This window comes from Pomacea canaliculata, linkage group LG11 (genome assembly GCF_003073045.1).
Source record: "Pomacea canaliculata isolate SZHN2017 linkage group LG11, ASM307304v1, whole genome shotgun sequence".
Lineage (NCBI taxonomy): Eukaryota > Metazoa > Mollusca > Gastropoda > Architaenioglossa > Ampullariidae > Pomacea > Pomacea canaliculata.
The window spans coordinates 7,186,381-7,198,225 of record NC_037600.1 but is presented as its reverse complement, the minus strand read 5'-3'; the positions used below and the strand labels follow the sequence as shown (position 1 = coordinate 7,198,225).

The following is an 11,845-nucleotide window of genomic DNA, read 5'->3' as shown; positions in this document are numbered from 1 at the left end:
GTAGAGCATATGTTGTAATATACAATACTGTAAATACAGTCGACAAGTGGAAAATTGTGTTGAAATTGTGGGAAAGTCTGTACAATATTGATTACAGGTAAAATGAGAAGTCAAAACAGCCAAACATTTTATCATCATCATCATCATCATCACACAACAACAAACCGAAATGGTGAAAAAGAAAACTAACCACCACGTGGTACATGTGTGTATCTCAGCAACAGTAGACAATAGGTGAAAACTATTGGAGTCTTATAAACGGTGTGGATGTCCTTAGTATTTATTTGCACCAGCGGGTGTTCATTCAAATACAGTAATAATTTTGATTTTTCGTCGCAAAATTTCCCTTCTTTCTCAAGGTACGTAATCACACTCAATGCAAAACAAAGATTGTCTCCCTTTACCTGAGCCTCGAGAAGCTATGTAAACTTCATATTTCTTTTAAAAATATAAATGAAAAGAGAATGTTTTATAATCTATTGAATTATCAATTTCATTTTTAGAAGATATTTTATTTTATGTCGTGATATATAAATCTGTACTATGAGGCTTTGGCAGATAGGATATGATAGTATTTATTATTAAATGTTAAAAACTGATCTTTGAGCACTCTCCTCCTGCCAGAGCTTTAGCAACCAGACAAAAGAAGTACAGACTGACAAAAGCCTGGTTGTCATAACGATTTAAATATCTCATGTATATATATAGGTAAACATTCACAAAATCAGCTAACCATCAATAGTTTTCTCTCATTTTCATCCCCTAAGAAAGCAGAATCATTGATGGTGGAGCTCTAATTAAAAAAAAAAATGAAGAAAATCATATGGTCAGTATTTCAGAATGCAATCTTTTTATATTTTTTTTTATTTCGATTTTTTTGGGTAAGGAAACAGCAGAATCTATAGCTGGGGTCTTGTTTATTACAGAAAAAAATAGTGAATGAGATATTGAGTTCGAAGAGTTAATTCATGTTTCGTACAATCTTTAGAACCTCATATGATCATACATTCAACCTGGTTGTTAAATATGCTCTTATTTTTATATTTTATTTACTATAAATATATATACATAATATTCGTTTACAATACCACTGTATAACATTGAATTTTCACAAGAGCAGCAGCATGGAGTGATTGTACATGTCGTCTATGTGATATTACGACCAGTGGTTTTGAATAATGATGAACCTCAACACTCACTATGTTTCGGGTGATGATGAACGGCTACTACCTGTTGTATGATTATGAACCTTGTCTCCTTGTCAACCGAGCAAATTCATTCATTCATGCAATACCAATGACAGTGATCAGACTCGCCTGTTTCCTTCACTCACTCTCTCACTCACATCCACACCAAGAAAGACGACTACATCGCCAGTGTCGTCAGTTGTAGCGCCACCACTCGTAGAAGTCCAGCTTCTCGTAGATCCAGTCCAGATAACTCGTCACCCTCGTGAAGACGTTGGGAAAGCCTCGCGCCGAGCAGTTGTTGATCAGCCAGCTCATCACCCCCGTGATGTAAAACCGTCCATTCATCTCGCACATCAGTGGGCCACCTGAATCCCCCTGGAAAACGGGAAAGGGAAGGGAGGAAGTGAGATGGAAAGAAGAGCATTGGAATCGGCAAAGAATGTGCAAACATGTATAAAGATCAAAACAAGAAACACGTAGAAGAAGACAAGAATTCATCGATATGAATAAAAATAGAAGTTAAAAAAAAAAAAAAAAAAGGGTGGGGAGAAATGGAAAAGGTTTCAAGGATGTTTTTGTTTAAAAGTAGCGCGAGGACAAATTCTCGTGACTTGACGCAAGCCGCGTAAACGTGGTGGGCGTTAGTGCGAAAAGGTGAGGAGGACTCGTCAGAAACCACGAGGAGAGTTCGCGAGGGCTACACAATGTGGGTGGACCATTCAAACATTACCTTGAGATTAATAATGACTTAAACACTTTGTGAGTGAAAGACTGATAAGTAGTTACTAGACTGTGGGGGATTCCTGCGTGAGTTAAAAATCATACACTCATACAAACACCCACCCACAGACAAATAGACAAAAGTGCAAATCTCTTACAATGAAAAACAAATAGACAGACAGATATTTAAGCACAGATTCACTAGTAAATGCACACGATCATCGAATACAAGCACACGAAGATACAGATAAACAAACAAATACAAAGACATAAAAGCCCATATTAAATACTCATACAAAAATACGCAATGACAATCACCCATAATTTATGAAAACGCACAAATTAAACACACAGACACCCACCCACACAAACGGCTCACATGCAGACAGACAAACACACACAACCACACGCACGCGCAGTCAGCCAGACAGGAGGACTCACGTAGCACGCCCCAGTGTCGCCGTAGCCCACACACAGCTGGTCGTCCAGCACGTGGATGCCCACACGGAGCCACATGGAGGAGCAGTCGGTGTTCTCCAGGATCTGCACCGGCAGTTCGTTCATCGCATTCTCATGTCCCCCGTATCCTGCACACAGGAGATAAACATTATATTCTGCCACAACCCATCTGACACGATCGTGTTTGTCATCGGTCGTGGATCCACGACTGATACTTTGTTTTCTGGTGACTCTCCATCCCTCCAGACATTTAGTTGTCTGTCTGTTCGTCCACCTGTCTATTTGCTGATCTGTCTTTTGTCTATCGTTGCTGAAGCGTGTCCAGTGCAAACAGCACAGCTTGTCCAGTACCATAAGGGAAAAAAACAAGAACTTACCCCTGGTTTCTCCCCAGCCACTGATCCAACATTCGCTGAAGTCCGGCGGCAGGTCGTCTTCTTCAGGTAGACAAGCCACCCGGATCTCCCCGGTCGTAAGGTCCGCGCCCTCGTCCAGCTGCAGCAAGGCTACGTCGTTTGGGAAGTTGCTGGTGCGGATGTACCCGGGATGCTGAGGTGGACCATGTCAGAGAAGCACCGTGTTTTGATCAACCATCGTCCAATTCATTTGTCAACCTGCCCACCTCCCTATCCACCCATTCTACCCAGTCGCGAATTTCTCGTTCTGACGGCCAGTGTTTACCATCCGATTTGTGTGTGTGTGATTGTGAAACATAGAATCCTGGAAATATATTGAGTCTGTCCATGGCATTGGAGTGGGGAGAGAGAGACAAAAAGAGAAAGATAAAGATAATAAAAGAAAGAAAAAGAGAAAGAAAGACTGAAAGAAGAATAAGAGAAAGAAAGAGAGAAGGATAGGAGACATAGATAGGAAAGATGGAGAAAGTGATGGAGGATGTGTTGTGTGCTAGTCATTGAGAGAGAACACTACTCACGCTTATAATCCTGGCGATTCGCCGGTAAATCTCGCGGCCAGACTCCACCTCCAGGTTGTCCTCGGACAGCACCACTCGCCAGTTTCGCACGTCCCCGTAAAAAGGTCTAAGGTACAGGTAAAATACAGGTGAGAAAATGCGCCTAAAGCACAGGACAAGGAATGTATAAAGTGTAATAAAGAAGAAACAAATAAGACGCAGTGCAAATGAGACCGATTGTCAGGTAGAGGTATAAAGTGCGAAAAAAGGTGTAGGACAGGTAAGACTAATAATGAGGGTTAGGCAAGATTAAATAAAGGTACGACATGATTTTGGATAGTTTCTAGAGGTATTAATTACCACCAGCACCATCACCCCTATCCACCACCACAAAGCTTCTTCTGGTGTCGTTGCTAGTTGTCGTCTATTTTTCATCTTTTGCAAGTCATCGCTACTGCTTCGAAATGTTACATCGGTGTTGAAGTTGCTTGAACAGCCATCATGAACCCACCCACCCTTCCTCGCGGTGACCTGTGACATCATCGACAGGGTAGCGCTACCCACCCTTCCACGCAGTGCGCCGCCGTCAGGACCCAGGACGGGTGGATGAGCACCCCGCCGCACCGGTGCAAGGCTGAACGGAGGCGATGATCTGCAGCGACACCTGCCACGGCCACTGACCTGCCCTCGACCTTCGAGCCGCCGGCCCCCGATGATCATCGGCCGGGCCATGATGCGCAGTGCTCTGGAAATGGAAGGGACAAATAGTTGCCTGAGTAAAGCAGAGTTAACACTGTTTATTTTATTTTTTCTTTTTGAATCAAACTATTATCAACATGCTGGCTCACCGCTCACTCTTCAAAACACATCAGGAGGTATAAAAAGACTGAGTAACAAAAGGTCTACAGAGTAGAGAATTGGTATTCTGTCAAAGGAAGACATGAGAGAGGAAAAGATGTTAATGATAATAATGATCACAAAAACAATTCTACTACTGCTATCAATAATAATACCCGCATACCTCTCGCCACCTAACGGAGAAGCTCATGACCCTCACAAAAGGGAAAGAATAAAATATTTATATACTGCTATTTGTAGAACTGATCAAAATATACAATCGAAATATACAATTCAAACACATCGACTTTTTTCTGATTATCCTCCCAAGCAACTCGCATCAGATTGCAGCCATAGAGAACAACACTAACAAGAATAATCGGAACCGCAAAAGCCACAAGATGGAAAATAATGAGAGCACAATCACATCCCTCGACAATTTTTTTTTTATAGTCAATGGGAAATAACTCCAGTATTATACTCACGAAAACCAGACACCATAATTGGCTTTTATTTTAAACCAATTAAGTCTTGCGCTCGAACAAGTGCTCCCCGAATAAACCAGCGCTGCACCAGGGAGGAAGACATTCACAGCATCTCAAGAAAAGTTCAAGAGCAGATAACTCCAGGTTGTTCTTACACTCAAGGGCTTTCTTTCTTCCTTTGTTTTTTTTTATTTTTCTTCCCACGTTTTTCCAAGCGTGTCAGCCCACGAATGGACAGAGTGTTATCAGAGGAGGTAAGCAATTTCCACATCATCCTGACAGCAGTGCAGTTAATTCAAGGACCCCTAACACCTGTCTCTCTCCTGCCCTTTCCGCGCTAACCTGTGCGTGAGATGCACGTGAGCTGCAGCTTGTAAACAACAACAGAGGACGCTGTCAGCTGTTGTCTCGTGCAGCCAACAGACCACCACCGAGCATGCGCAAAAATCTGGTTGGCCGGACCGTCACCTGGGTCAAGGGTTTGGGGTCGGGGGTCGGGGGACCTGGGACAGTACCCATCTGCCACTCAGGGCAACCGTCTGTCGGTAAGCGAACTCGGCCGCGCGAGCAAATGCCGTGTGTTGGTGAAGTCAATGGAGAATGCGAGCCTCGGCCACCGTGCACGCTGGAGATGCGCGAGTGCGATGTGCGGACATACCTGATGTCCCACGGCCAGTGTCAGCAAGCTGCGCCTGGGACTTTTTCTTTTGACTTACCTTCAACATTTTCATTTTTTTTCTTATTTTTTTCTTCTCATTTCCTTCTTTCAGATAGTTTGTTTCTTCCTAGCTTCTTCTTTAATTTTTTCTCTCTTGTTTTCATTTTCAAGGTTCAAGGTTCTTTATTTGTTTCAGACTAGGATGGTTATATACTAGCTCTTAGTTTCGATCTTTCTTTAGAAAGTCATATGGTCTAATGACATTCTTTGCACACGCTGTGTCTGCCGAACATGACATGTTATAATGCTTTGTCATGACATGTCGTGGTCAGTCCCTTGCAGGAATGTCAATGCCTCCCACGTTTCTAGGATTGTTTTTTTCGAACTTTTTGCCCAGCGCCTTACCTCTTCAAGGAATCTGTGGTGAACCAGGTGACCGATTGAAAGAGGAAAAAAAACAACAAAGAAAAACTACTTTTAAAAAAAATGTGCCGGGCTAAGCTCTGTCACCACTGAGTCCTTCTGTCCATTCTTTGCGTCTATCTTTCAGAACATCGGACCACTTTCTGTCTCAGTTGCTTGTATATCTTTTGTCATCCAGAAGTTTTCTTTTTCTACACAGGGAAAGGGAGCTTTTACAGGCTCTAGAATTCGAGATGATGGTGTACAGAGCGAGACATGTGAGGGACTTGTTGGACACCAACGACTTTTTGGACCAGCTGTGATTTCACAGTGAACAGAAGTGAAAGGTCGCAGTTCTCTTTCATGTGCCCTGGAGGGCTTGCGGGTGCCAAACATTACATTCACGGGGTTATTTTTAAGTGAACACAAAAGAAGGAACATACCACATTCTGAGATCCCCAAACCTACTTGTTTACAGAAAAAAACATGGCTGGAGCTGTCATGGAAGACGTGGAATGTAGCTAGCAACATCTTTAAACAAAGCGAAGTTAGGTTACACTGAGGTTTCTTCCCTGTAACCTCTGAGGTGGTGAATAGATGGACAATGTTGGCTGTGTGGTTGCTGGAGTGTCTTTGTAAGTAAATCTGTGCGTGCGTGCATGCGTTTGTGTATATGTGTGTGTGTGAGAGAGAGAGGGAAGGGCTTGCACCGTAATCGAAAATAATTTAAAAGAAATAAATGACAAACTCCCCTATATCCTGTAGACACACTTATGTGGAAATGTATTCAGTATTAAGTTCAGACATGCCTTTTCGCAGCACACACGGACACAAACAGCACAACATACACACACTCGCAAACACAGACGGTACGTGAGGTTGACAGATGTCGAAGGTCAAGGACCTGTTCTTGACATACTTCTACCAGTGTGTATCTTGGGCCTCAGGGATCAGACTCCGCTAACTCACCATCTAGTTTTTTTCCTCTCGAGTCGGAAGCAGACTGAGTGTTAAACAATCTGTATTTGTTGCGCTTAACAACTTCCTGCAGGACGGCAGCCATAACACACACTGCATCTCCGGACCTCTTGACACAGTGAGCGCGACGGAGGGAACGTAACGCCTACTCCAGCTCTTGTAACAGTTTTCTCCCCTCTATGGTCGGAATTTTCTTGTTTTCCCCTCTTTCTCAATGATTAGTGCCATCTTTGTGTGAAAGACTGTCTCTGCTTTGCGGTGTATGTATACAAGGTATCCTCTCACCCGCCCACCAATAACAAAAAAAACAAAAAAACAACACAAACAAAAAAACAACGAACTAAAACAAGAAACAAATAAGCAAAAACAACAAAACAAAAAGAAAAAAAAAAAAAAAAACCAAACAAATGTATACACACTTCAACAGCAATAAAAGTTAACAGATGTTGCTGTCTTTCAGATTTAACTCGCATGGAATTGATAAAAATGGCAGGTACACTAAGCTTTGAGAAAAAAAATCCATCCTTAAATGCGACCCGAACTTTTTGCAAACGCATAGTGAACCTGAAGTATCTCACAGTTTTCTCTGATTCATGCCTCTCATTGTGATCTTCGTTTCGTCTTTAAGTAATCTCTAACTGCTTAGCCTAACCTTGCCAAAGGACTTGCTAATGAAGGAGTGAGAATTCAGGCACTTAAGCACCACAGATTCTGCAGGTAGAGGCATGATTACTATTAACCTCAGCACACATCGTCTTCCAGGGGAAAACATTTGAAGCAGGCAAGAAAAAAAATCCAACAAAAAACAAACAAAACACTAAAGCGGGATACCGTCTGGGAAGAGATTGTCAACACGTAAGAGATTTTCTCAACAAAAAACAAAATTGTCGAGGCTTTGAGATTAGTTTGTCCTGGACTATGCCATATGTGAATATGGATAATATGAGAATCTCAAACGGATGTGAGTCGCACAACGGATTTTGTCACTCGGTGACTCTGACTTAATGACTGTTTGGAAGAAATAATTCAAAGGCTTTCTGGTGACTTCACAGAAAAAGAAATAAGATAGTTGAAAAAAAATGGAAGGTAAAGAAGCAGACATGACATATTGTGAGAGACAGAAAGAGAGAGGGATAACAAATTACAGAATGCATTAAGGGACCACAAATATGACAGTATGAACAGAAATGCGATTATTTCAAAGATGAGGAAGACGAAAATTATTATTTAATGGCAAGTTGTCATTTTATATCAGGAACTCAACAATGCCGATGCTTGGGCGAGAACAGGCGTTTGAATGTCTGACTCTGCAGTTTGCAGATGACTTGGCCTGGTCAAGCGGTCAAAGGGTCTTCATGTTCACAAGCTTGTCTTGGGTCCAAAAGCCATTTCTGATCCCCCACAGTGCCCAAGGCGTGGTAACTCTGAGAAACTTTCCCGACGCCGACACAATAGCTAGTTGGCCACGCAAAATTAAGGGAATAGTTGTAGTCCTTTATGGCACGACTGTGCACATGCGTGTCTAAAGGCCAAATGCCACTGAAGCTGAGTAATGCTCAAAACATGAACATGGCCCTATAAAACATCCCCTGTGTCAGCAGTCGATTCCACGCAACTGGTATTTTTCTTCGAACCGATCATAGCGACTGTGTCATGTGAACGACTTGAAAACAATCTTTCTAGGCAGACTATCCTGGAGGCTGTAAAAAGACTTTAAATGAAAAGAGTGTGGATCCTTTACAATTGTACACATTAAAACTACTGAACCAATTGTAAACTAACTTTTAACAGTCTGGGTTGGAAAATGTATCATAATAAGCAGACTTTCAACAATATTATGCTTGTAAACAAGCTTTATAAAACTGCAGAGGCAAAAGGTTCTTGTAAATGTCTGGAAACGATCCATTCAGACAAAAAAGAATTCTGCAAACGATGCAGCATCGGTGCAACAGAGTGTTAAAAGCACATCATAATAAAGTAAAACAAAGAAGGACACTATTCACCGAGAAAAGTACAAGACAACTTAGACGAGTAGCTAGAAAGTCTGATGGTTTTGTTGAAAGAAGTCATAAACTAGAACAATCTTGTTTTTTTTTAGTTTACAACCCCCTTTGAAGCTCAAGAAGAAGAACTTGTTGGATGACACATGTCTAAGCTGGAATGGAAAGCCATCAACCAGAAAATAATCAGTGAATTATAAAAACAATTAATAATGATATACTGTAAAAGTAATTCACTGAAGGTCAGAACAACTATTTAAGTTTAGTTTAAGAAATCATACCATCATGAATATTTAATGACTGAGACTAAACTGTAACCACACTTGTGTACGCAACCAGGCTTTTACAGTCGCCTTTTCTTTACTCAGAATAAAACGAACATAATTAAACAACGAAAATAAGCGCTAGCCGCTCACACGGATACACAACTGCTAGCTCAAACAGTTTTCAGACTCCCCTCCACTCGCTTTGACAGAATTCAAGGACGCCTACTTTAAGATATCAAAGGGAGAGAATTTACTGTAATGTTCTTGATACAGAGTAAGATGATGGCACAGTTAAGCCCTTGTTACAGCTGATGCCGCACAGCGTGCTGCTGTGAGTTCCGAGCCTGCAGATCGCCTATAAACAAGCGGCAAGAGAGTAGGCGCAAATATTGAAGCTTTGAGAGAAGTGTTTGGCAGGCATCACAGGACGCTGGCACAGCAGGGGGCGGAAGCAATCTAGATTTTCCCATGTCGTTTGGGGGCTGAAATTGTGCTCTAATATGATTTTGTCATACCGTCATTCATATTACGGGGTCCTTCGGGTCCTAAGCCTATTGAGTTCCTTATGCCCCGGTCGTTGTGTCTGTCAACCATATAGCTACTTGTACGGAGGGGAAGAAAGCTAGACGGATGGGGGTTTGCATATCCAGTGAAGAGGCGCTGGTGGAATTTGAGTGTCTAGAACTAGTATTTTCAAAGGGTGTTAATAACTATTATTTTTACAATTTTATTGAAATATTATTCTTATATGAATATTTTATTACTGGGAAGGTCATTTTGAAAGCAGACTCGTTTTAAAATCACGTTAAGGTCCTATCTTGACGTGGTGAGAGAGAGAGAAGAAATGTAAGGAAAGATAAGGAAAGTCAAAGAGAAAGAAAGCCGCAACATAAAAGTGAAAATGTAAAGTACGGAATAAAAAGAATAAAAAAAAAGAAATAAAGGAAGATAAAAAAGAAAGAAAAAAAAGTAGATAGAAGAGAAGGTAAAGAAAAAATTAAGCAAAATTATTATAAAATGCAACACGAGAGTATTATTGAGCGCGTTTCTCATATCCGCATGAGTCATTGGTTTCGCACATCAATTTTACTCTAGATATAGAAAAGAGTCAATTTAAGAAAATATTTTCCTTTGATTTATATGCTTTGCTTTGTTGATCCAGTCATTGGTAATGTATCAATTATTTCTATATCATCCGATTCTCTGCATGCCGATTTGAGAAACATTTTGACGTAGACAGATCTGCAGCACAGTAGCTTAGAGCAATGGTACGGGACCGGAGCATGAGTCAATAGGACTATTCGAACTATCACGAATTTGTATTACTGAGCTGCTGGGCAGAACGATATTTTTTCGCAGTAACAGTGGAAAGGGCATGAAGCTACAAAGCTTGCGTTTAGTCATATTCTTGCAACTAAGGCATGCGCCGAGACTAGCTAGCGGAGAACTTGCGATAAAGATGCAGCTAAGTGTGGTCTTGGGCAGACAGAGCCAGTCAGTCCAAAACCTGGTACATAGTCATAGATTATGAGGTCAAATGTCATCTATTGTTGTGTGTGTCTTTGGATAAGTCCTATGGTTTCTCAGTATTTGATCATCGTGTACATAATTCACAGGTATGATATCAACACATATAATTGGCGTATCTATAATAATTGATTAAAAGAGGATTTGCAATGTCAGCATTCGTAGATGTCGGCCATACGTCAGCGATACGACATGAACAATGATAAAGAGGAGTCCTGTAGTCTGGGCCCCAATCGCCTTCGTAGGAGTAAGCATCAAGATTATCAGTGCACTGGCAGGCGTCCTTATAACGCAAAGCGCATTATCAGCCAGTAGCAACTTAGCTCTAAGTTAGGTTAGTGAAATGTACTCGGCAACACAGACATAGGTATGCGAGAATCCTTGGAGCGGCAGTGCCTGGCACGATCGTATCTGGTTCAGCACTGCATTAACTACCGCTAGTAAGGGCGGCGGAGCAAGACATAGAAGAAGAAAAAGAAAACAAGGGGACTACTCTACCGCGAGTAAGGTCACAGCGTGGTAACGTGCAGCAAAGGGAGAACAAGTCTAGATGTAGCTGCGGTGCAGAAAGTGGCTTCCACAAGGGAGATAATAGTTCGGTTATAAGAAAAGCATTTGGCATCGATTCAATGAAGGGCAGAGCTGTAAGAGGCGATGAAGGTGCGCATACAAGACCCGATAACCATCGCCATATTTACCTGAGCATACTTTCCATTGATTGTTGTTTTTTTAAGGAATGCATATTCATCTACCTTGAGAGGATTTTTTGTCGCTGATGTTATTAATGCCTGGTGACAGGCTGATCGCCGTCCAGATTGTTATATATGGTATGACAGATGGCCTGAAAATATTAGAGGCAGGAGGCCAAGAGGAGTTAGGCGGAGAATGATAAAGATTGGCTTTTAGCGAGGAAGGAAGAGGCGCACATGGTTTTGGGATCAGAAAAAAAAGGGGAAGAAAAGGAAGCAGGGAGTCTAGTAAGTAAGTTATAGATCACCAGCAGACGGCACATTACACAAATGATGATAAAATAAGGACAATGCATTTTGAGTAGGAAAAAGGCAATCTGACAGTATGGAGATGAATAAAACGAAATAAGAAATAAACAGAAAAATTGGATGATAGGCTAAAAAAGAAAAAATACCCATGTCTATAAAAAGAACCTGGTAGTTTAGAACATTAATGTTTTATAGTATAGCTGCTTCGACCATGGGTCGTTAAAGTGAAGATATGCAACATCGTGAGTGCGGTACTACAAACTAACAGAAACAACATACAGACAACCACAAATGCCTACTGCGAAAACCTAGCGAAAAACATTTCTGATACAGACGGATTGCCACTTCCGGCAAGATGCTTGGCAAACTGGCATCGGCTTAAAAAGCTGGAAAGGTTATAGTCACGGTGCTT

General features: G+C 41.5%; 1 protein-coding gene across 1 annotated transcript; it reads right to left on the bottom strand.

The window, feature by feature from the left end:
• Nucleotides 1-255: 255 nt before the first annotated feature.
• On the bottom strand, nucleotides 256-7,369 carry LOC112575703 (elastase-1-like). The gene is made up of 7 exons (XM_025257682.1): nucleotides 7,295-7,369; nucleotides 5,263-5,320; nucleotides 3,847-3,934; nucleotides 3,304-3,409; nucleotides 2,747-2,918; nucleotides 2,352-2,497; nucleotides 256-1,565 (listed from the first exon to the last, which is right to left on the bottom strand). The coding sequence occupies exons 1-7, from the start codon at nucleotides 7,367-7,369 to the stop codon at nucleotides 1,383-1,385; spliced, it is 828 nt and encodes a 275-aa protein (XP_025113467.1). The 3' UTR covers nucleotides 256-1,382.
• Nucleotides 7,370-11,845: the final 4,476 nt, after the last annotated feature.

Excerpts from the sequence above, each read along its gene's own strand:
- LOC112575703 (XM_025257682.1), bottom strand. The coding sequence starts at position 7,369 with ATGCCTCTACCTGCAGAATCTGTGGTGCTTAAGTGCCTGAATTCTCAC. Across the intron at positions 3,935-5,262 it reads CACTGGCCGTGGGACATCAG|ATCATCGCCTCCGTTCAGCC; the intron begins GTATGTCCGCAC and ends GTGTCGCTGCAG. Across the intron at positions 2,919-3,303 it reads GAATCGCCAGGATTATAAGC|CATCCCGGGTACATCCGCAC; the intron begins GTGAGTAGTGTT and ends GGTCCACCTCAG.